General features: G+C 44.0%; 1 protein-coding gene across 8 annotated transcripts in view; it reads left to right on the top strand.

Annotated features, from left to right (window-relative positions):
• CPNE8 (copine 8) overlaps positions 1-23,117 on the top strand; it is a 290,234-nt gene that overhangs the window by 103,776 nt on the left and 163,341 nt on the right. For 7 of the 8 annotated variants that reach the window (XR_007354651.2, XR_007354650.2, XR_007354652.2 and 4 more), the window contains exons 8-9: positions 18,009-18,112; positions 22,056-22,160. Coding sequence is in view for 5 of the 8 variants with exons in the window: in XM_048836289.2 (XP_048692246.1) it covers positions 18,009-18,112; positions 22,056-22,160 (209 nt within the window). In the remaining 3 variants the exon portion in view is untranslated. Of the gene's footprint in view, positions 1-17,761; positions 17,893-18,008; positions 18,113-22,055; positions 22,161-23,117 lie in introns of those variants that run through there. The other variant, XM_048836294.2, reaches the window with a different exon arrangement.

The raw sequence follows: 23,117 nt of genomic DNA, 5'->3' as shown, positions 1-23,117 counted from the left end.
GAAGTAGAATGAAACTAGATGAAGACATAGGATGGAGTATGTAGAGGCTTGAAGGGATTTGTTAAGGGTTTTAATTTTTAGTAATTGCTAGTGTCATGCTGAATGTTTTATTTAACTGTTTTGACTTTTTTTACTGGGTAACAGTGTTTCTCACTTTTTTTCTCAATTTTTACAGTAGTAACTTGTTTGTATCTTTACTGATGTATCCAACATGCTATACCCTGAGAACTTACCATAATGCTTTTTTATGTTCTGTTTTCTGTTATTTAAAATATTTTATTAAGAACCCTAAATCCTGTGCCTTATTTCTAGTTTACTTAGGCTTGTATGTCCAATTGCAGAGTAGAAACTGTTTTAAATTGCATATTGTCCTAAAATGTAAATAATTATACAGACTATTCATTGCCTTTGGCAGCCCAATAGATTCCAAATATCGTGCCCTTCAGGGTACAGTGTAATGCCTAATTCTTCTTTGAGTGCTTTTTCATGTCCATTCCAATCAGGTGTGCGCGCACGCATGGTGACCAGAAGATTTTTCCCATAGCAGCATCTGTCGGGTTGGTGTGGGCACCCCCTGGAGTCCCGCCTTCATGGCGCTCAATATAGAGCCCTGCCAACCCTCCACTCTTTCAGTTCCTTCTTATCGCTAGTGACGGTTGGCTGGAACGTCCCATAGTCCTTGCTTAGCAAGCACATTCTACTGTTCTTTGTATATAGTTTACCTTAGTTATTAGGAATTAGAGTTGTTGAGGGGTCCCCCCCATTTTGACTCCCCAGAGCTATGTTATGCTGCAGTCCCCAGGGTTTAAAAACTCTGTGGCCTGCTCAAAGCGCAGGCCAAAGAGCGATCTACACTCGTCATGCTAAACAGTGTCTAAGGGAGGGTCACCAAAAGGATCACTCTAAGATCTGCCATGAGTTCCGCCCTAGAACCCTTAAAGAAAGGGAACAGTGGCTTAAAGTGATCCTTGTGGAGGCAGCTGTATGCCCCCAATCGGACCCAGGCTCAGGGGACCTGGCTCCTAACATGTGCTCCTTGATGTGGAGCGCCCCAGCACCGTACTCCAGCTTAGTGCCGAGAAAAGACTTTACCGGGACGCTTGGCACTGGCACGGCACCTCCTGAGGTCCAGCGGAGAGCAGGCACCGATCCCACTCGCCGGTGCCTCAGAAGAAAAAGAAGCCAGACAGTCAATTGTCTCCGGCTAAATCCAGAGAAGTGAGACCTCAGACAGGCCACAGTTCCGGATCCCCTACTGGGCAGTCTCAACTCCTGCCCAGGCGAGGCAGTTGAGTCTAGGCTCCACATGGTCACTGGTCCCTATGGGCCCGCAGCTACAGCTCCCTTCGATGTTGGAAGCTTTTGAAGCTGCTTAGGACCTGCTGCATCTTACAGTGCCGTTCTCACACCCAAGGAGGGAGGAACCTTCAGCACTGGCGGTCCCACCCCACCTCCGGGTGCAGTCAAGAGGGAAGCCGGCAATGATGTCCAGGCACTCCCCCTCTCCATGTCCTTCGGCACTGGCCCACTCAGACAGAGAACCTACTCATTTCCCGAGCTCTCGACGCTCAAGACACTGAGGCTTGACTCCTCCGTGGTCTTCAGTCTGAGACCTCAGAGTCAGTCTGACTCCTACCAATCTAGGAGGAGTAGGAGGCGAAGATTGAAGTCAGGGAGAGACAGGAGAGAGCCCCAAGCATGGCCATTGCAGTGGCCATTCTGGACCCCCGGGGACTTTCACCAAAGCCAGGGAAGGAATCAAGGGCACTGCTCCGCTGCGTCTTCTGTGGCCTCAGCCACCTTCATCCTGCCATCAACTGCACAGCTTACCTCGGCGCCTGCCCACATGCCAACTCCTCTGGCTGTGGTGCCATTGCTGGCACTGACCTTGGCACCGGTGACGTGTCCGACTTTGGCACTGATCTCAACGCCGACTATGGCACAGGCACTGACGATCCTGGCGCCGATGCCGGTGACAGGCCTGCCACCTTCATCGGCCCAGACATGGGGTTTGGCATCAGTTTCATCAACGGTTGCACCGGTGTTTCTGATGCCTGCGTAAACACCAGGTTCAGTGTCGACAGCCCCAGTGCCGGCGAGCACTCCATTGGCACCAACGCTGCTCTGAGAGTTGCTGGACTCCCTGGGAGCGGATGGCAGGGAGCATCCGCTTCTTGTAAGTGTTTCTCCTCATCGTTGCCAGACAAGGCATTGGTGGGCACAGCCATAGTTCCGGCACTTGAGGACAACAGGGTGCCGCAGCAGTTGCTGCGAAGGGCTGCTCAGGGTCTGGGAATTAAGGCCGAGGATGTGGTCAAGGCTGATCCCATGGTGGACATCCTCGCCCCCTCAGAACCTTCTTGTATTGCCGTACCACTTATTAAGACTATTGTGGACACCACCAAGAACCTGTGGCAGATCCCAGCTTCCTTGCTGCCCACTGCCAAGCGCAATGAGAGGCATTATTTCGTGTCCTCCAAAGGGTACAAACATTTGTATTCTCATCCACCTCCTGACTCTCTTGTTGTGGATGCTGCTAACCAGCATGAGAGGCAGGGTTTCCAAGGACCCGCTCCAAAAAACAGGGAGGCTATGCGACTAGACCTTGTCGGGGGAGAGGTCTTTTCTACATGGGGTTTGCAGCTCCATATTTTGAGCCAGCAGGCCATCGTCAGCAGGTACTCTTTTAACACCTCTGCAGCAATGGCCAAATTTACGGAGCTCCTCCCTTCAGACTCCCGAGCTGAGTTCTCGGCCTTTGTGGAGGAGGGGAAGCTACTCTCCCGGGCTTCCCTCCAGGCTGCGTTGGACGGTGCAGATGCCGCCACTAGGGTCATGGCTACTGGGGTGGCCATGAGAAGGGGCTCCTGGCTCCAAGTCTCGGGGCTCCATTATGAGGTCCAGCAAACTATTCAGGACCTCCCATTTGAGGGTGTGATGCTTTTTTCTGAAATGACAGACAAGAAACTACACAGTCTGAAAGACTCATGAGCCACCCTCAAGTGGAGACATTTCAGACTGCAATCTCCTCCAAGATTTCATCAGCAAAACCACCAGGATGGCTCTCAGAGGAGGAACAGGAGTGGCAGGAGGAGACAACACCCATCTTCAGGCCAGGGCTCTGGCCAACCCAAACCGCCTTTTGAAGGGGCAGTCGAGGATGGCACACCAGATCAGAGATTGGATCTACCCCACCTTAACTTTTTCCTCCCCACTGTTCCCTTTCTACTGTGCATGGTCCTGTATCACTTTGGACCGCTGGGTGCTCCGCACGGTAGACAGGGGATACTCCATCTAATTCTGTGCATTCCTGCCCTTCCACCCTCTTTCCCCGTCCCTCTTCATAGACCCTTCTCCTGAGCAGCTCCTTATCCAGGAGGTGCAGTCGCTCCTATTGGTAGGGGCAGTGGAGGAGGTTCCTCCGGAACACAGGGGCAAGGGCTTTTATTCCTAATACCTAAAGTGAAAGGCGGCCTCAGGTCTATCCTGGACCTGTGAGAACTCAACAAGTTCGTGAAGAAACTCAGGTTCCGCATGATCTCCTTGGCCTCCATCATCCCCTCACTAGATCCAGCAGACTGGTATGCTGCCCTCGACTTGAAGGACGCACATTTTCGTATTGCAATTTCTCAACCCCACAGGAAGTACCTCAGATTGTGGTCAACAGTACCCACTACCAATTTACCATCCTCCCGTTCAGCCAGTCAGCAGCACCTTGAGTCTTCACCAAGTGCATGGCAGTTGTCGCCGTGTTCTTGCGAAGGCACCAGGTACAGGTATTTCTGTATCTCGATGACTGGCTGATCAAAGGCCACTTCAGGTCCCAAACGGAAGCTCAGGTCAGATTAATCAGAGCCACCTTCGATAGCCTGGGTCTACTTCTAAACTAAGCAAAATCGACTGTCTCCCATCCAGAGGCTAGAGTTCATAGGGGCAGTACTGGACTTGACCCAAGCCAGGGCATACCTTCCGGAGGCAAGGTTTCAGGCCCTGAACAATATAGCGAGGAACTGCCTGAAACTTCTCGGACACATGGCTGTCTGTACCTACGTGGTGCAGCATGCCAGACTCAGGCTTTGACCGCTTCAGTCGTGGCTTGTGTCAGTGTATCGCCTAGTCCAGGACAGCTTGGACAGGATCGTGACCCTGCCTCGCGTGGTCCTTGACTCCCCTCTGTGGTGGATTGATGCTCAGGAGGTGTGCTCAAGGGTTCCCTTTACCACCCCACAGCCATCTGTCACCGGTGATAGTCGCGTCAGACTTTGGCTGGGGAGCTCATTTGGGATACCACAGGACTCAAGACATCTGGTCTCAAGCAGATCTGGATATCCACATAAATGTCAAAGAACTGAGAGCAGTGTGCCTAGCATGTCAGACTTTCCATACCTAACCAGACAATGTGTGTATCAATCATGACAGACAATACAACAGCAATGTTCTATATCAACAAACTAGGGTTCATGCTCCTCTCCCATATGCCAGGAAGCCCTCATACTTCTGTGTAGAACATTCAATACACCTTCAGGCATCGTACCTCCCTGGGGTACAGAACGAGCTAGAGGACCACCTCAGCATGTCGTTTCACAGCCACGAGTGGTCCCTTCGCCTGGATGTCGCAATTCCAATCTTCCAGAGGTGGGTTTTTCCCCAGGTAGACCTTCTCGCCACGTGATGCAACAGGAAGTGCCAGCAGTTCTGCTTCTTACCGAATCACAGCCTGGGTGCCAGCATGGATGCGTTCCTCCTCCACTGGGGAGGTTCTCTCCTATACGCCTTTCCACCCATACCACTCGTTCACAAGGTGCTTCTCAAGATCCGCAGAGATCGAGCCCACGTCATACTGATAGCACTGGCCTGGCCCTGTCAGCACTGGTATACATCTCTCCTAGACATGTCCGCGGGAACCCCGATTACCTTGCGCTCTTCCCAGACCTTCTCACACAAGATCACAGACGTCTCCAACACCCTAACCTCCAGTCACTTCATCTCACAGCGTGGAAGCTCCATGGTTAAATCCATTGGAGCTTTCCTGTTCAGACCAGGTTAGACTGGTCCTCCTTGGCAGTAGGAAACCCTCAACGAGAGCCGCATACCTTGCCAAGCGGAAGAGCTTTTCAGTCTGGTCAGCGCAGCACCATTCGCCCTCATGCTAGCTTCAGTGCCGCTCATTGTGGACTACCTCCTCCATCTGAAGCTGGAGAGACTCTCATTGTCTTCGGTAAGGGTGCACTTAGCACCATCTCGGCCTTCCACCTGGGCACGCAGGGCTGCTCTGTGTTTGCTAACACCATGGTCAGCCAATTCCTAAAAGGGCTCGACAGGCTATAGCCTAACATCCGTCAGCCTTTCCCTGCCTGGGACCTCAACTTGGTCCTTTCTAGGCTCATGGACCCTCCCTTTGAACTGTTAGAGCAGGGAGCATGTTGCTACTTCTCTTACAAGGTGGAGTTCTGGTCGCGATAACCTCGGCCAGGAGGGTGTCTGAGCTCTGGGCCCTAACATCAGACCCTCCCTACACAGAGTTCTGTATGGACCAAGGTTCAGCTCAGGCCTCATCCTGCTTTTCTCCCGAAGGTTGTGTCGCAGTTTCACATCAACCAGAATATCTTTCTCCCAGTATTCTACCTTAAGCCACATTCCAGTGGCAGGGAGCAGAGACTCCACTCTCTGGATGTCCGCAGGGCACTGGCCTTTTACAGTGAGAGAATGAAACTGTTTAGAAAATCAGTCCAGTTATTCGTGACAGTGGTGGACAGGATGTAAGGTCAGCCTGTGTCATCCCAACGCATCTTGTCATGGATACCATCCTGTACTCGTGCGTGCTACAGCCTGGCAGGTGTTCCTTCACCTCCGATCACTGCACGCTCCACCAGGGCACAGGCTTCATCTACAGCATTCCTGGCTCAGCTTCCCACTCAGGAAATCTGCAGAACGGCGACATGGTCCTCCATACACATTTTTGCCATGCGCTATGCGATTACCCAGCAGGCTAGAGATGCTGCTGCCTTTGGACGAGCAGTACTCTAATCAGTGGACAGCTCCAACCCTGCCTCCTGAACTTGGGCTTGGGAGTCACCTGATTGGAAAGGACATGAACAAGCACTCGAAGAAAAAATGGTTACTCATCTTCTCGTAACTGTTATTCTTCGAGATGTGTTGTTCATGTCCATTCCAATACCTACCTTCCTTCCCCTCTGTTGGAGTAGCTGGCAGGAAGGAACTGAAGGGGTGGTGGGTCAGCAGGGCTCTATATTGAGCGCCATGAAGGCACGACTCCATGGGACGCCTAGACCAACCCGATGGATGCTGCTATGGGAGAAATCTTCCGGCCACTGTGCACGTGCACGCGCGCACACACGATTGGAATGGGCATGAACAACACATCTCAAAGAACAACAGTTCCAAGAAGGTGAGTAACCGTTTTTTTCTTTTTCAAACTGCCTTTGCACATTCATAGTCTCGAGATGTGCGAGCACTGTGGCTTGGACTGAGGGAACCTTCTAGTAGCAGTGTCTGCTGGAATGCTGTTGTGCATTCTCTCTCTCTCTCTCTCTCCTCAGGACTCTGGGATTTGGAGGGTGGGAGGTACAAAAGAAGGTGTGGCATGCTAATTGCCTCAGTTCCTTCCAACTGTGATAGCAGGTGAACTAGGAACCCCCTTTAGGTTCTTGAACCCAGATTCATTGGAATAGATCGTTCCCTGTGCCGTCACCTTCTTTTGTTTAATTAGTTTTGAATTCTTTTTTGATTAAGGATTTTAGTACCCTGCACAGGTCCTTGATTCTGATACGTGAGAATTAAAGATAAGCAATGGTTCAAGAGGTGTCCTCCTTACCCTGCCACTTTTCCTTCTTCAGGTATATACATGTATGGAAGCCTGGTGGAAGGTCTTTAGCCCTCTTATTGGTCCATATAGATCGTCTTCACCCTGAACTAATACCTTTTCTTGCCCTAATCCTCCTTTGGTTCCAGCCTTTCAGACCATGAGATCACTTTCACTCACTATGGGTTATCATAGGGAATTCCCTACCGGATACTGGCAGAACTGGCAATGTGGCCATATTGACCTTCCCTATAGATATTATCCTGAATTTAAAAGGGCTGAAGAAAGACAGCCACAGGGGAAACCTTCTCCCAAAAGGGTTCAAGGGAAATGACCTGCACCAGAACTGTTACACTTGCTAGGGACCAAGAGATTTGTCTCAAGCACATTGTCTGCAGTAGAGCTATAGAAGAGCCTATTGAACCTCTGCCTGTAGATCCAAATGTTCAAACTCTTCCATATAAGAATGTGGATGCATCATCTTCTTCCTCTCCTTGCAGAATATATGTTCCAAGTTGCAGAAAGAATGGCTATTACCTTAAACATCCCTTTGGTAACAAGAGGAAACTACACTTAGTTTTCAATATTCTGAGTTCATCCTCTAGGAGTAATATTATCTAGTGAATTCTAGAAAGTTTTCTTACAGCTGGCAAAAAATACCTGATTAAACAGAGCATCAGGACAGGCAGTTTCTAAAAAAGCAAACTATATGGAGCTGCCTTCTGATGTCATCTTTTTCTTGCTGATCCTTCAAGCTACTAATTCATTGGTAGTGGTGGCTCCTGCCCAAATTGCTAAAGGATGGTTGTGCAGAATGAGGGAGTTGTGTATTGTTTATAAATATCATATGTGCCTCAGTTTACCTGTGAGATTCTCTTCTCTGACTGTGTATAGACTTAAGTCAAAGGAAGTTGCAAGGGGAAATGAACAGGAAATAAAACAATGGCAAAGATAAGGTGCTATTATAAGCAATGCCAACATCCTTCAGGAACAATGAGAAAGCTAATAAGTGGAAAATAACTCCTGGCCTGGTGCCCACTAGGTTGACAAAGTTTACTTTTCCTGGGCCAAACCTAGGATCAAAGCATATAATAAAATCTTAAAGATGCTAGCCTAGCAGAGATGGAGGGAGGGAAGAAAGGATCCATTAGCAAACTGAGCCTGGCACACAGGCTGAATGAGACACAGACAGAAGCTGCAGCAAGCAGTCTGCTTCTCCCAGCCTACTAGAGAGGGAGGTAACTGGGCTTTATGGAACTTATCAAAGCTGGCAAGGAAATATTAAGGTGCAGGTAAGGGAAATGGGAGTATAAGCCTTTAATTATTTATACCATCTTCTTGGCTTGGTGTATACTTTTGGGTGAATAAATGATACTTTTTTTTTGATGAAGCTGTTTCTCTGTCCCTGCAAACTTATTCTTTCACAAGCTCACTCTTTCATAAGCTCCTGGAGGAAAAGTGCCAGAGCCAGTTGGGTCTGTCAGGTTAACACGGTTGGTAAATGGGGGCTGCAGCTCAGAGATCCAATCTGAGTAGTAGGACCATGTGGTTTCACCATTGAGAGAGGGTGAAGGTAGCCAGGCCAGTCACCTGTGAAGTGCACTCAAGACAGACTGGAAGGAGTATGAAGTGCAGCTCACTTGGTGACTGTGATAAAGGTGTAGTCCACTCTACCCCTTCTGTTAGAGCAACTAAGCAGCTAGATGCACAAGGTAGAAAGATGTTTTCCTCTGCCAAGCTGGGAATTAGTGGTGAGTTTTCAGGCAGTAATGTACAATAGCACTGTTTGCCCAGTCATGGCTTGAAGACCAGAGATAACTGGCCAAAGCCCTGGTTATCAAAGTTCATTTAGTTGCTATGCATTCCTTGAGAACATCATTTGATGCTTCTGATGTAATGTTTAGAGCTGGAGCATCCACGATTACTTTGAGGCACCACGTGTATCTGTTGTTCTGGAATTCTTCCAGAAACAAGAACCTCCATCGAGGATCTGTGATTTGATGGTGAAAGGCTATTTAGCTTTCAAACAGACAAGGTTCTAGAAAAACTGAAAGATACCAGGTATGCTGCAAGGTCTCTGTGGATTTGTCAGCCCCCTAAGAAAAGATTTTCTGACTCAGTTTTGTTGCCAGAGAAACCATACCAAGCCTCTACTTCCTATACCAACAGCAGCCTCTTGTTCAGCATCGGCAGCAACGCAATACCTAACTACCATGAGCTAGCAGGAGTTCCACTGTATCGTCTTCCTCTGCACCAGCCTCAGGTTTGATGGGATGCCCAAAAAAATTAGGTCAGTTTTAAACCTATAAGAGGGCTCACCTTCATTTGAAAACAATCTCTCATGTTTCTTATATACATGGAGTACTACTGCCATAGACCGATGTATCTTGGAGTTTGTAAACATTATCCCTTGTCCCAACTCTCCTTCCCCATCTCCTTTCATGCATCTTTCACCGGAGGACATGCTAAGATCAGAATTTCATTCAATACTGGAGTTGGAGTCTGGTTTTGAAGGTTTTTTTGTTGTAATATTGCGACTTTTAGGTCTGTAATCGAGTGACCAGGGAGATTGAAATGTTCTCCGACTGATTTTTGAATGTTCTAATTCTTGACATCTGATTTGTGTCCATTTATTCTTGTGTAGAGACTGTCCGGTTTGGCCAGTGTACATGTCAGAAGGGCACTACTGGCACATGATGGCATATATCACATTGGTAGATGTGCAGGTGAACGAGCCTCTGATAGTGTGGCTGATGTGATTAGGCCCTATGATGGTGTCCCCAGAATAGATATGTGGACACAGTTGGGAGATGGTTGGGAGATGTCCAGGTAATTTCCACGCCGGATTTTAGCATTGAGAGGGAAGAAAACGAAGTAAGAAAGGATACAGCCATGGGTAGGAGAATGGATATAAGGAGGAAGGGCAGTGTGGATACCAGTCTAATAGGTTATACTGGCTGTAGAATGACCGTGCCTAATAGGGTACAGAATGTGAGTGAAGCCAAACAGTAAAAATTAAGATGTTTGTACACCAATGCGAGGAGCCTAGGTAACAAAATGGAGGAACTAGAGCTACTGGTGCAGGAAGTGAAACCAGATATTATAGGGATAACAGAAACAAGGTGGAATAGTAGTCATGACTGGACTACAGGTATTGAAGGGTATGTGCTGTTTAGGAAATACCCAAATAAAGGTAAAGGTGGTGGAGTAGCACTGTATATCAATGATGAGGTAGAATGTAAAGAAATAAGAAGCGATGGAATGGATAAGACAGAGTCCGTCTGGGCACAAATGACATTGGGGAAGAAAACTATTAGCGCCTCCCCTGGGATAGTGCTTGGGGTGTGGTATAGACCGCCGGGATCTAATTTGGATATGGTTAGGGCCCTTTTTTAATGTTTTTAATAAAGTAAATACTAATGGAAACTGTGTGATCATGGGAGACTTTAACTTCCCAAATATAGACTGGAGGACGAGTGCTAGTAACAATAATAGGGCTCAGATTTTCCTAGATGTGATAGCTGATGGATTCCTTCATCAAGTAGTTGCTGAACCGACTAGAGGGGATGCCATTTTAGATTTGGTTTTGGTGAGTAGTGAGGACCTCATAGAAGAAATGGTTGTAGGGGATAATCTTGGTTCAAGTGATCATGAGCTAATTCAGTTCAAACTGAATGGAAGGATTAACAAAAATAAATCTGCAGCCAGGGTTTTTGATTTCGAAAGGGCTGACTTTCAAAAATTAAGGAAATTAGTTAGGGAAGTGGATTGGACTGAAGAATTTATGGATCTAAAGATAGAGGAGGCCTGGGATTATTTTAAATCAAAGCTGCAGAAGCTATTGAAAGCCTGCATCCCAAGAAAGGGGAAAAAATTCATAGGCAGGAGTTGTAGACCAAGCTGGATGAGCAAGCATCTCAGAGAGGTGATTAAGAAAAAACAGAAAGCATACAGGGAGTGGAAGATGGGAGGTGATCTGCAAGGAAAGCTACCTTATTGAGGTCAGAACATGTAGGGATAAAGTGAGACAGGCTAAAAGTCAAGTAGAGTTGGACCTTGCAAAGGGAATTAAAACCAATAGTAAAAGGTTCTATAGCCATATAAATAAGAAGGAAACAAAGAAAGAAGAAGTGGGACCGCTAAACACTGAGGATGGAGTGGAGGTCAAGGATAATCTAGGCATGGCCCAATATCTAAACAAATACTTTGCCTCAGTGCTTAATAAGGCTAAAGAGGATCTTCGGGATAATGGTAGCATGACAAATGAGAATGAGGATATGGAGGTAGATATTACCATATCTGAAGTAGAAGCGAAACTCAAACAGCTTAATGGGACTAAATCGGGGGGCCCAGATAATCTTCATCCAAGAATATTAAAGGAATTGGCAACCGAAATTGCAAGCCTATTAGCAAGAATTTTTAATGAATCTGTAAACTCAGGGGTTGTACCGTATGATTGGAGAATTGCTAACATAGTTCCTATTTTTAAGAAAGGAAAAAAAAGTGATCCGGATAACTACAGGCCTGTTAGTTTGACATCTGTAGTATGCAAGGTCTTGGAAAAAATTTTGAAGGAGAAAGTAGTTAAGGACATTGAAGTCCATGGTAAATGGGACAAAATACAACATGGTTTTACAAAAGGTAGATCGTGCCAAACCAACCTGATCTCCTTCTTTGAGAAAGTAACATATTTTTTTAGACAAAAGAAACGCAGTGGATCTAATTTACCTAGATTTCAGTAAGGCGTTTGATACTGTGCCACATGGGGAATTATTAGTTAAATTGGAAAAGATGGGGATCAATATGAAAATTGAAAGGTGGATAAGGAATTGGTTAAAGGGGAGACTACAACGGGTCCTACTGAAAGGTCAACTGTCAGGCTGGAGGGAGGTTACCAGTGGAGTTCCTCAAGGACCGGTTTTGGGACCAATCTTATTTAATCTTTTTATTACTGACCTTGGCACAAAAAGTGGGAGTGTGCTAATAAAGTTTGCGGATGATACAAAGGGAGGTATTGCCAATTTAGAGAAGGACAGGGATATCATACAGGAGGATCTGGATGACCTTGTAAACTGAAGTAATAGTGATAGGATGAAATTTAATAGTGAGAAGTGTAAGGTCATGCATTTAGGGATTAATAACAAGAATTTTAGTTATAAGATGGGGACGCATCAATTAGAAGTAACGGAGGAGGAGAATGACCTTGGAGTATTGGTTGATCATAGGATGACTATGAGCTGCCAATGTGTTATGGCTGTGAAAAAAGCTAATGCGGTCTTGGGATGCATCAGGAGAGGTATTTCCAGTAGGGATAAGGAGGTTTTAGTACCGTTCTACAAGGCCTCACCTGGAATACGGTGTGCAGTTCTGGTCTCCCATGTTTAAGAAGGATGAATTCAAACTGGAACAGGTACAGAGAAGGGCTACTAGGATGATCCGAGGAGTGGAAAACTTGTCTTATGAAAGGAGACTCAAGGAGCTTGACTTGTTTAGCCTAACTAAAAGAAGGTTGAGGGGAGATATGATTGCTCTCTATAAATATATCAGAGGGATAAATACCGGAGAGGGAGAGAATTATTTAAGCTCAGTACCAATGTGGACACAAGAACAAATGGATATAAACTGGCCACCAGGAAGTTTAGACTTGAAATTAGATGAAGGTTTCTAACCATCAGAGGAGTAAAGTTTTGGAATAGCCTTCCAAGGGAAGCAGTGGGGGCAAAAGATCTATATGGCTTTAAGATTAAACTCGATAAGTTTATGGAGGAGATGGTATGATGGGATGTTAGATGGGGTGGGATCTGAGTTACCCAGGAAAGAATTTTCTGTAGTATCTGGCTGGTGAATCTTGCCCATATGCTCAGGGTTTAGCTGATCGCCATATTTGGGGTCTGGAAGGAATTTTCCTCCAGGGCAGATTGGAAGAGGCCCTGGAGGTTTTTTGCCTTCCTCTGTAGCATGGGGCACGGGTCACTTGCTGGAGGATTCTCTGCTCTTTGAAGTCTTTAAACCACGATTTGAGGACCTCAATAGCTCAGACATAGGTGAGAGGTTTTTTGCAGGAGTGGGTGGGTGAAATTCTGTGGTCTGCATTGTGCAGGAGGTCAGACTAGATGATCATAATGGTCCCTTCTGACCTTAGTATCTATGAAACGGGCTTTGTTGCAAGGATAGGTTCCTGGGTTAGTATTTTTGTTGTGTGGTGTGTGGTTGCTGCTGAGTATTTGCTTCAGGTTGGGAGGCTGTCTGTAAGCAAGGACTGGCCTGTCTCCCAAGATCTGTGAGAGTGATGGGTCGTCCTTCAGGATGGGTTGTAGGTCCTTGATGATGCACTGGAGAGGTTTTTGTTGGGGGCTGAAGGTGACAGCTCGTAGTGGCATTCTGTTACTTTCTTTGTTGGGCCTGTCCTGTAGTAGGTAACTTCTGGGTACTCTTCTGGCTCTGTCAATCTGTTTCTTCACTTCAGCAGGTGGGTATTGTAGTTGTAAGAAAGTTTGATAGAGATCTTGCAGGTTTTTGTCTCTGTCTGAGGGGTTGGAGCAAATGCGGTTTTATTGTAGAGCTTGGCTGTAGACAATGGATCGTGCGGTGTGGTCTGGATGAAAGCTGGAGGCATGTAGGTAAGTATAGCGGTCAATAGGTTTCCGGTATAGGGTGGTGTTTGTGACCATCACTTATTAGCACTGTAGTGTCCAGGAAGTGGATCTCTTGTGTGGACTGGTCCAGGCTGAGGTTGATGATGGGATGAAATCAATTGTTGTAATCATGGTGGAATTCCTCAAGGGCGTCTTTTCCATGTACATTGGCCAAACCGGACAGTCTCTACATAAAAGAATAAATGGACGCAAATCAGACGTCAAGAATTATAACATTCAAAAACCAGTCGGAGAACATTTTAATCTCTCTGGTCACTTGAGACTTTTAGGTCTGTAATCAATATTACAACAAAAAAACTTCAAAACCAGACTCCAACGAGAGACTGCTGAATTGGAATTAATTTGCAAACTGGACACCATTAAATTAGGCTTGAATAAAGACTGGGAGTGGATGTGTCATTACACAAAATAAAACTATTTCCCCATGTTTATTTCCCCCCCACCCCCCGTTCCTCACACATTCTTGTCAACTGCCCACCTTGATTATCACTACAAAAGGTTTTTTTCTCTGCTGCTGGTAATAGCTCACCTTACCTGATCACTCTCGTTACAGTATGTATGGTAACACCCATTGTTTAACGTTCTCTTTGTATATAAAATCTCCCTACTATATTTTTCACTACATGCATCCGATGAAGTGAGCTGTAGTTCACGAAAGCTTATGCTCAAATTTTAGTCTCTAAGGTGCCACAAGTACTCCTTTTCTTTTTGTGAATCATTTTAGACCTTCAAAATCTCAACTCTTTCAACAGAAAGTTCAACCTCTGCTTGCTTATCCAAGTCATGATCATCTCCTCCTGATCAATTCAAGACTGGTTTGGGGCTCTTGCTGTACAGGATGTTTATTGTCACATCTCAATCAGATATTCACATCAAAAATACTTATGGCTTGTTGTCATTCCATTTGGCTTATCTGCAGCACCTCAAGTGCTTGTCAGTAGTATCAGCACATTTGAGAAGTTAGGGTCCCTTACTTGCATGATTGGCTCATCTGGGCATCCTCACAGGATGTCACAATCATGTACCCTATTCCAAACACTGGGGTTCAAGATAAATGGGAAGAAATTGCACAGAGCTCCAGCCCACATCATACCTTTTGTTGGTTAAATTTTGTATTCTCAAAAAGGCAGAGGTTTTCTTCCAGAAGAAAGGCACTTTAAAATCCTTACAGCAAAACAGCGATAAAAGTACTATAGGAGAACGAATATCAAACAGTGCTGTTCTTACTCAAGCTTGGTGGCATTATGGCTTCTGTAATGTACATAACACTATGTACACATTTAAAGATGAGGCCTCTACAACACTGGCTAAAAGGACACTATATACCAAAACAGACATTACCCAGAGGTGTGTTCCTATTCCCACATTCAACCCTGCAATTCTGTCAGACACAGTAGACTCAGACGCTTCCAATCTGGGCTGGGAGCCTGTTGCAAGAATTTGACAGTTCAGTCACTGGAAGTTCAGAGAGGAAAAACTCCGTATCAGTATTAAAAGGAATACTTTGGGCTCTCGAGTCCTTTCTCCTTCAACCACATGACAGAGTGGCTCAAGTAGTTGCCAGGACTACTACATCAATATTTTGGATGAACAAGCAAGCTGTGCAAAGACACTTCCACTCTGTGGGAGCGGTGCGCAGTACACCAAATTTATCCTCCTTGCAAACAAGGATAAGATACTGGCCTATCAGCTGAGCAGAAACTTGCAGGATCAGCACAAGTAGTTACTCCAGAACTTGGTAACAAACTATATCTTCTCCCTGTGGAGGTATCTGGAGATGTATCTTGTTGAAACAAGATAGGACGGAAGAATCCCATGCACTGCTACAGACTAGGGACCGAGTGGCTAGGAAGCAGTTCTGCAGAAAAGGGGTTAGTAGTGGATGAGAAGCTGGATATGAGTCAACAGTGTGCCCATGGTGCCAAGAAGGCTAACAGCATTTTGGGCTGTATAAGTAGGAGCATTGCCAGCAGATCGAGGGATGTGATCAATCCCCTCTATTCAGCATTGGTGAGGCCTCATCTGGAGTACTATGACTAGTTTTGGGCCCCACACTACAAGAAGGATGTGGAAAAATTGGAAAGAGTCCAGCAGAAGGCAACAAAAATGATTAGGGGGCTGGAGCACATGACTTATGAGGAGAGGCTGAGGAAATTAGGATTATTTAGTTGGCAGAAGAGAAGAATGAGGGGGGATTTGATAGCTGCTTTCAACTACCTGAAAGGGGGTTCCAAAGAGGATGGCTCTAGACTGTTCTCAGTGGTAGCAGATGATGGAACAAGGAGTGATGGTCTCAAGTTGCAGTAGGGGAGGTTTAGGCTGGATATTAGGAAAAACATTTTCACTAGGAGGGTGGTGAAGCACTGGAATGCGTTACCTAGGGAGATGGTGGAATCTCCTTCCTTAGAGGTTTTTAAAGTCGGGCTTGACAAAGCCCTGGCTGGGATGATTTTAGTTGGGGATTGGTTCTGCTTTGAGCAGGGCAGTGGACTAGATGACCTCCTGAGGTCCCTTCCAACCCTGATATTCTATTTCCTCTAGGCTGTGAGGTAGGTCTCCTCTCTGCATTTTCCCCCAATTCTTCTAATTCAGTGTTCACTGGAAAATAAATAAGACAAAGCCAAGGTTATTGTGATTGCCCTGGCCTGAGCAAGACATTAGTCATTCTCAGGTACTGTGACCATCACAAGGGTTTTATCTGTCTCCTGCAATTCCAGACTTATTGACCTAACAGGTTTCAGAGTAGCAGCCGTGTTAGTCTGTATTTGCAAAAAGAAAAGGAGTACTTGTGGCACCTTAGAGACATTAGTGGCATTCAGCCACTGAATGCATCCGATGAAGTGAGCTGTAGCTCACGAAAGCTTATGCTCAAATAAATTTGTTAGTCTCTAAGGTGCCACAAGTACTCATTTTCTTTTGACCTAACAGAGAAATTGTATTGTATCCGTATTCAGACTCTCTCCACTTGAAGGCATGGTCATAGAACTTGAGCTATCTGTTTGGAAAAAGTAAAGAAGAGTCTATTCAACTCCAGGAAGCAGTCAACTCACCAGTTATAAGTGGAAAAGTTTCTTTTTGTGTGTACCCACAATAACATGAACCAAGCTTCAGCTCCTGTTCAGTCCATACTGAAGTAATTACTTCATTTGAAATCCTTTGGGCTGTCCTAACTGTCAGTAAAAGTACATCTCACAAGCATCTTGGCTTCAAGATACCATCAAAATGTAGTCAAGTAAAATACTATATTTAGACATGCTATAATAAGATTATTGAAGGGATTAATGAACATCTGCCCTCTGATTAGTGAGTCCATATCTACATGGAACCTCAATCTAGTACTTAGCTCATGGAACTTCCTTTCAAGACTATGAGAGATTGTTCCCTGTTTCATATCACAATTCAGACAGCTTTTATGGTAGCTATTAAATTCACTAGATGAGTGAACAAGTTGCAGGCTCTTATGGCTGATTTCCCCTGTCTCCCTTACAGTCTTTCACAAAAATATCATAGTCCTTTGTCTGCACCTGAAATTTCCCTTCAAGGTTGTAACAAAACTCCATCTTAACTAGTCTATAAACTTCACAGTATATTTTCCCAAGCTTTACTTTCACTCAGGGAAGCACAACTTAGAGGGCTAATGCTCCATTTGGTTCAGTCTAAGGAATACAAGCAATCACCTAGGGGTTTTTTTCTCTCATTCAGAAAAGAGTAGCAGTCAGGCAATCACATGCCAATGCCTTTCTAAGTGAATTAGAATAAGTATGGAAAGATTTATAAACTTACATCTGTTCCTCTTCTAGAAGGGCTTAGAGTGCACTTGGCTAGAGCAAGGGCTGCTTCTGTGGCCTGTCTTTGACATACTGTTGGTGGAGTTGCTGTCTGTGCTGTTAGCTACAATATTCTCATATTAGAAATCTGTAGAGTTGCCATGTGGAGCTCTATTTCATAACATTAGAAATATTCCTTAGAGCTGGCATCTAGATCAGATGCAGTTTGGTGAAGTAGTATTACAGTCTCTATTTAACTAGGACTCCATGTTGTACTATCCAGAGACAAGAGTACTGCTTATCCAACTATCCTAAGAGTAGGAAAGTGCAGAGGCCACTCAAAGAAGAAATGAAGGTTACTTGTCTGTAACCAAATTCTTTGAGATGAACTCTTCATATTCACACTCCCCACCCACCTTCCCCTCTTACTCAGTCATAATTTCAACTTTGGACCCAAGAAGGCAATGGAAGGAACTGAGGCATTTGGTGCACCATGACATGTCTCCCTATTATAGTACTGCCTTCCAAATGCTTGGATACAAAAGGGGTCTGAGAGCACTTCAGTGAGCACTGCTTCTAGAAGGTTTCACTGGGTCAAGCTGCACTGTTGGCATATCCCAAGAATGTGAATGTGCAGAGATTATCTTGAAGGTGAGTAATCTTAAATGCTCACATATAAATGAACTACTTTGTTTTGTTGTTTGTTCTTTATTTTTGCAGATGACAAGCTGAGCATAATTTGTGTCTTTATTTCTTTTTTAGGATTCTGTACTTATGCAGTTTTGTGCAAACAAGTTAGACAAGAAGGACTTCTTTGGGAAATCTGACCCTTTCCTAGTATTTTATCGAAGCAATGAAGACGGCAGGTAGATAACAAAATTATAAAGACAATAGGGATATCTGATGTTGGTAGTTATAATACACAGTTATTGCATTTTGATGATGATTGTCAGACTGCAAGCTCTAATTTATTCTGTAACCTCATAACAACAATTGCTTGGAATATAGTTTACTATTTTAACAAGTTCATTTACCTAAACTAGATAATGTTATGGCAGTGTAGAAATAAGACTGTTATTTTAGCACACAGTTAAAATAACGTAACTAAGGCATTTTAAAGCTGAGTTTGTGAGTAAGCCTAGAGTGCTATGAAAAATGGCATGGAATTTATTACTGTGGAAAATAGATCATGTGGTATACCTTAACATGTTAATAGAATTCTAGATGCATCTGTGAAGAATATATTAATGCACAAAGATTGATTTAGAGAAGAGTCCTTTTGCTGCAAGTTTGGAGATCTATTTTAACCTTTTCATTAGAGTCCTGAGGGAAAAAGACTTATGAACAAAATTTCAAAACCTCTCAATACATAAATGATTTTCAGATGTGTCTGTCTTCTACGTTCATGCTTAAGTCACTAAAATAGATTTCTCTGTTGTGTTCCACTTCAGAAATATCTGATCTACTAATTCCTGGCCCAGGGACTGCTTATGTGGGTCTATTAGCAATTGGCTTAACCTGTTTTCTGGAGTCTTCCTTTCTGGGATACTCCTCATTGTCATATTCAAGAATGTAGCAGTCCAGAGGCTAGCCATGCCTGATGGTGGGTCCATGGGGAACTAGCCTTACTGACAAATTCTGGAGCATAAGCTGTTCTATGTAAGTAGCTGTCGCCAAGAACTGTGCCTCTCTGAGGCAGTTTGCTGGAACAGCTCAGCTCCTAAAGATTATAAAGTGCAGCAGGAAAGTACTTGGGCCTCTATTGAAAAATTGCAGGGCACTCTCTCCTCTCCCTTCCATTGATGCATTCAGACAGTCAATAGACAGTCAATGGGGAACCTCCTGAGTGCTGGTAAGTGTGGCTGAGCCCTGTCCATAAGAACCACACCCCACCAGTGGTAGGCATAATTGTCTCTGTATGCTGCTGATAGTGACCACAATGAGCCTTTAATTCCTTACTTGCCCCTAGGGTTGCAACCTGTCCCAGTTTTCTGAAGATCATCCCTTTTTTGAGGTAACTGTCCTAGGTAATTTGTAAGGGTGCTCAGTGCACATACTGAGCTGCCAAATTTTATGAGCTAAGGATCATCCCAGATGCCCAGGGTTTTTGTACCTGAGAGGTGGCAACACTACAAGTAGCCCGTTAAATCTGATTATAATGGGATACAAGGAGCAGCACTTCAGAACTCCTGTGAGAGGCTGGATCGATACTCCCCAGCTTGGCTCAGAGCTCCCTCACAATAAGAACAAGAATAAAAGATAGGGTTTGTGGAGCTTAGGAAAGGATTTTGATGAACCTGGTAAGCAAGAAACTGTCATTCTCATCAGCCCCCTCACCCTTGCACATCCCCTTCTCCTTATCAGATAGAAGGAAAGACCCTTACCCAGGAAATTATCTGGTTCTTGGGAAAATAGCAGCAGCTTAGGAGCTAGGAGCACCAGGGAAGCCAGATGCAAGGAGAAATCCCCAAGGAACTGTGTACAGAGCAGGCTGCAGCAGAAGCCAGGACGCAGTCATTGGAACAGGGTGTGACTATCGGACATTATAGCTGCAAGCAGGTCTGTGTGGGACTTTTGAGGAATCCGCAGTTCAGAGGCGCTCTTCTAATTGAGCCTGGGGTGGAAATCTGCAAGATCCTATTTGATTTGAATAGAAGACTGGACTGGAGAGGCACCCCAAGCACTAGGCCTAAAGAGTCCTAACCTTTCAAATTATAACCTCTCTTTTTTATATGCTGTTTAATTATAAACAGCTATGTGTCATAAACCTTTCACACATCTTAGTTGTACATTATCTGAATAGGTCATATTCCCCTAACTCAACAATTAGGTGTAAAACAGCTAATAATGCTCAGGTTAGATCTTATATATGATTAAAATAAATAATTTCTTTTAATTTTCCAAAAGAGAGATGTAGTTATTTTGTTATAAAACTGGTAACCAATACATCCAAACAATTAACAGTGTGATTGGTTAGTATTAAATTCCAAACCTAAAGTAGAATAGATTCTTTTCAGTTCAGCTACAAAGTACTTACAGGTATCAAAACTTAACTTCCATTTCCAAAGTATATCTCCCATTTAATGGAATCATTTACAGGGAATACATTTTAACTTATTTTAGATAACTGATAAATAGATGCCACGTTAGAATTCATTGCAGTACCTCTTTTCTGAAGAAAAAACATTTCAAATTTAAAATAACTTTTATTCAACACCATTGAGGTTAATTGAATCATGAATATAAGAGATGTGCCATCATATTGCTCTTTATTTTAAAAGAAACAAAAAACAAATCATTAATGCCACTGAGATGCCACTGGTACAAAATCTCATTCCTGACCAATAGTGTTTTCACTATTTTGAATGTAAAATGAGGGCCAAAAGATAATTTTTAAAATAAATTAATGGTATCTCTAAACAGAAATTATGGGAATTGATACACAAACGGACCCTGAATGGGATATCACTGACTATTTCTCACTGTCAAGCAATGTCACATGGAGCTGCACAAAACTTGGCATGTATGGGTATCTGTTGCTACAACCTGTCTCCAGAAACAAATGATTATTATTTACATAGCAGCAATAATGGCTGGACACTGCTCAGACAAGAATGACTACACGGTCTGCCTCAGTAAATTTACAATCTTGTGCATACAAACAAAGCAGTGGGAAATGAGAAGTGATAAGGGCAGGCTGATTGGACAGGAGGTTTACAATGTTCCACAATTTTTGTTCAGATTTTGATTTGTTTTTTTAGTGGAGTAAATATTCTTCCATGTGTAGTTTGGAAATCTTTTTCTAAGAGAAGGATTGAGGATTATGGTTCTCTACTGGTATGATTAGCTGGCCTGAGAAAACACTTGCAGAACACCAAGATCTAAATTCTGTTCTGGTTCCTGGGGCTACAGTAGTTGTGCATTCCACCAAAAATTCTATAATCCCAATACCCAGAATAGTCCACCTGGGATTTCCTTCCGAGTCAATCTGTGCGGACATTTCCTATCCATATGGAAGATAAAGCAAAGCGATGCAAGCTGTGAAACAAGTTTTAAAGTCAATTGCACTCACTGTTCTTTTTAACCAGCTTCTGGGTCTGTTCAACATTTTAAGTGTCCTATTTCTGTGTAGTTCCTTCTGATTGTTGCAATTGACGTATCCTGCAGCTGTTCTCAGATAATGGACAGATTACTAAAACTTGCTATCCTTCAGTGAATGTGGTTTCAAGGTTTGAACTTTTTAAAAGGATTCTCTCCGCCTAGTGTCCAGTGGGTGTCAGTGGCCACATACATGCAACTTTTTCTGGATGTGTGGAATCACATGATTCAGAAAAAATGATCTGCATTAAAAAAAAAAACAGGTGCATATACATTTTCTGGAGCTAGGCCATGCATTAGAAGGGTCCTGGTGATCTCTCTGAAGTAGGTCTATCCAAGTCCAGAAAAATAGCTCAAGAGTTGTTCACTGTGCAAGCAGTCAAAGAGTAACAAGGACCCAGCTCACCTTCTCTGAGTTCCAGTGTTTATAGAACCAAATACCGCAGTTAAAATGAACCCAGCAGTCATGAATTGGCATAACTGCAAGTTTATAAATTCTAAAGTCTGCCCTTTTCCGGTTAGGTAAAATCTTCCTAGTCCTAGACTTCATCGTACTTCTGTTTTAGATTGTATTTGGACATACTAGCTTTAGAATTAAATTATTTAAATACTGAGGTAGAGCAATAAAGAGATTATTGACTACTTCTGCATATTTATGACTCCACATGTGATCACTCAAAAGTGAAAAAATATTTATTTATTTTTTTTCAGTTTTACGATCTGTCACAAGACAGAAGTTGTAAAAAATACATTAAATCCAGTGTGGCAGGCATTCAAAATCTCTGTCAGAGCGCTGTGTAATGGAGACTATGACAGGTAAGATAAAGACTGAGTTCTATATGCAGAGATAATTTTCTTTTCACTTACAAATTCTTATGTGAATAACTTCTGTAAGCATTGCTGCTTCTGAATTTTTGGTTGCGTTATTTAATCTTCATTTTAGAAGACAAAATTAGTTCAAAACATTGGTTACATTTTAAAAAATATTTATCTGAATCCTTTACTTAGATGTGAACAAAGTTCCTTTTAGCTAGGAGATAAGTCACAAGAAATAGACATTTCACATAAATGAGCAAGGCAAAAATATGAATCATGCAGCAAGTATCATGAGTAATTCAAACTAGTAAATAATCCTCTCTCCATCAAAAGGAGTCCCTGCTACTACTGTGCATGGAAACTAGTTTCTACTCTGCTTCAGTGAGAAGCAAATACTGGTGCACTACTTTCCTCAGGGGTGGAACTTGTACATCAGAGGATGCTGGGAAAAAGTCCCCAAAAAATAAGGTATTTTATCAAATGGTTTTTGTCTGCAGTGTCCTTATGTATGTGGCAGCTGGACCCTGTGTGCCTGAAGTACATAGGAGTCAGAACAGCTCAAGACCCAACCATGCTCAGAGTCTAGAAATGTTTGGCATCTCCAAAATTCTTACAAATAGACATACTCCGCATTAAATTCTGACAGGACGCACAAGAGAAAAAAAGTATAACTCTACATGTTGACTACCTCTTGTTGTTACCACCAATGTTTTCTAGGTGCACTGAGACATTGCTGCAATTGCAACTGGCCCTTCTCAGCCCATTTATCGTGTCCCTGCTTCCCTGTCTCAGCCTTGTATCTGGAGTTGTTGGTACATCTCACCCAGTCCTCAATGGACACCAAAAACGTACACCACAATCTGTCACTCAACCTCCTCCAAGTAGTCAGTACTAAGCAGCATAAGAGCAAGAAGCATTCTTATTCACCAAGAGTTGAGAACCACACTTTCATGATAA

This window comes from Caretta caretta, chromosome 1, assembly GCF_965140235.1.
Source record: "Caretta caretta isolate rCarCar2 chromosome 1, rCarCar1.hap1, whole genome shotgun sequence".
In the NCBI taxonomy this organism is placed as follows: domain Eukaryota; kingdom Metazoa; phylum Chordata; order Testudines; family Cheloniidae; genus Caretta; species Caretta caretta.
Note: the sequence above shows the minus strand (reverse complement) of the source record. Positions and strands in the feature narration are given on the sequence as shown.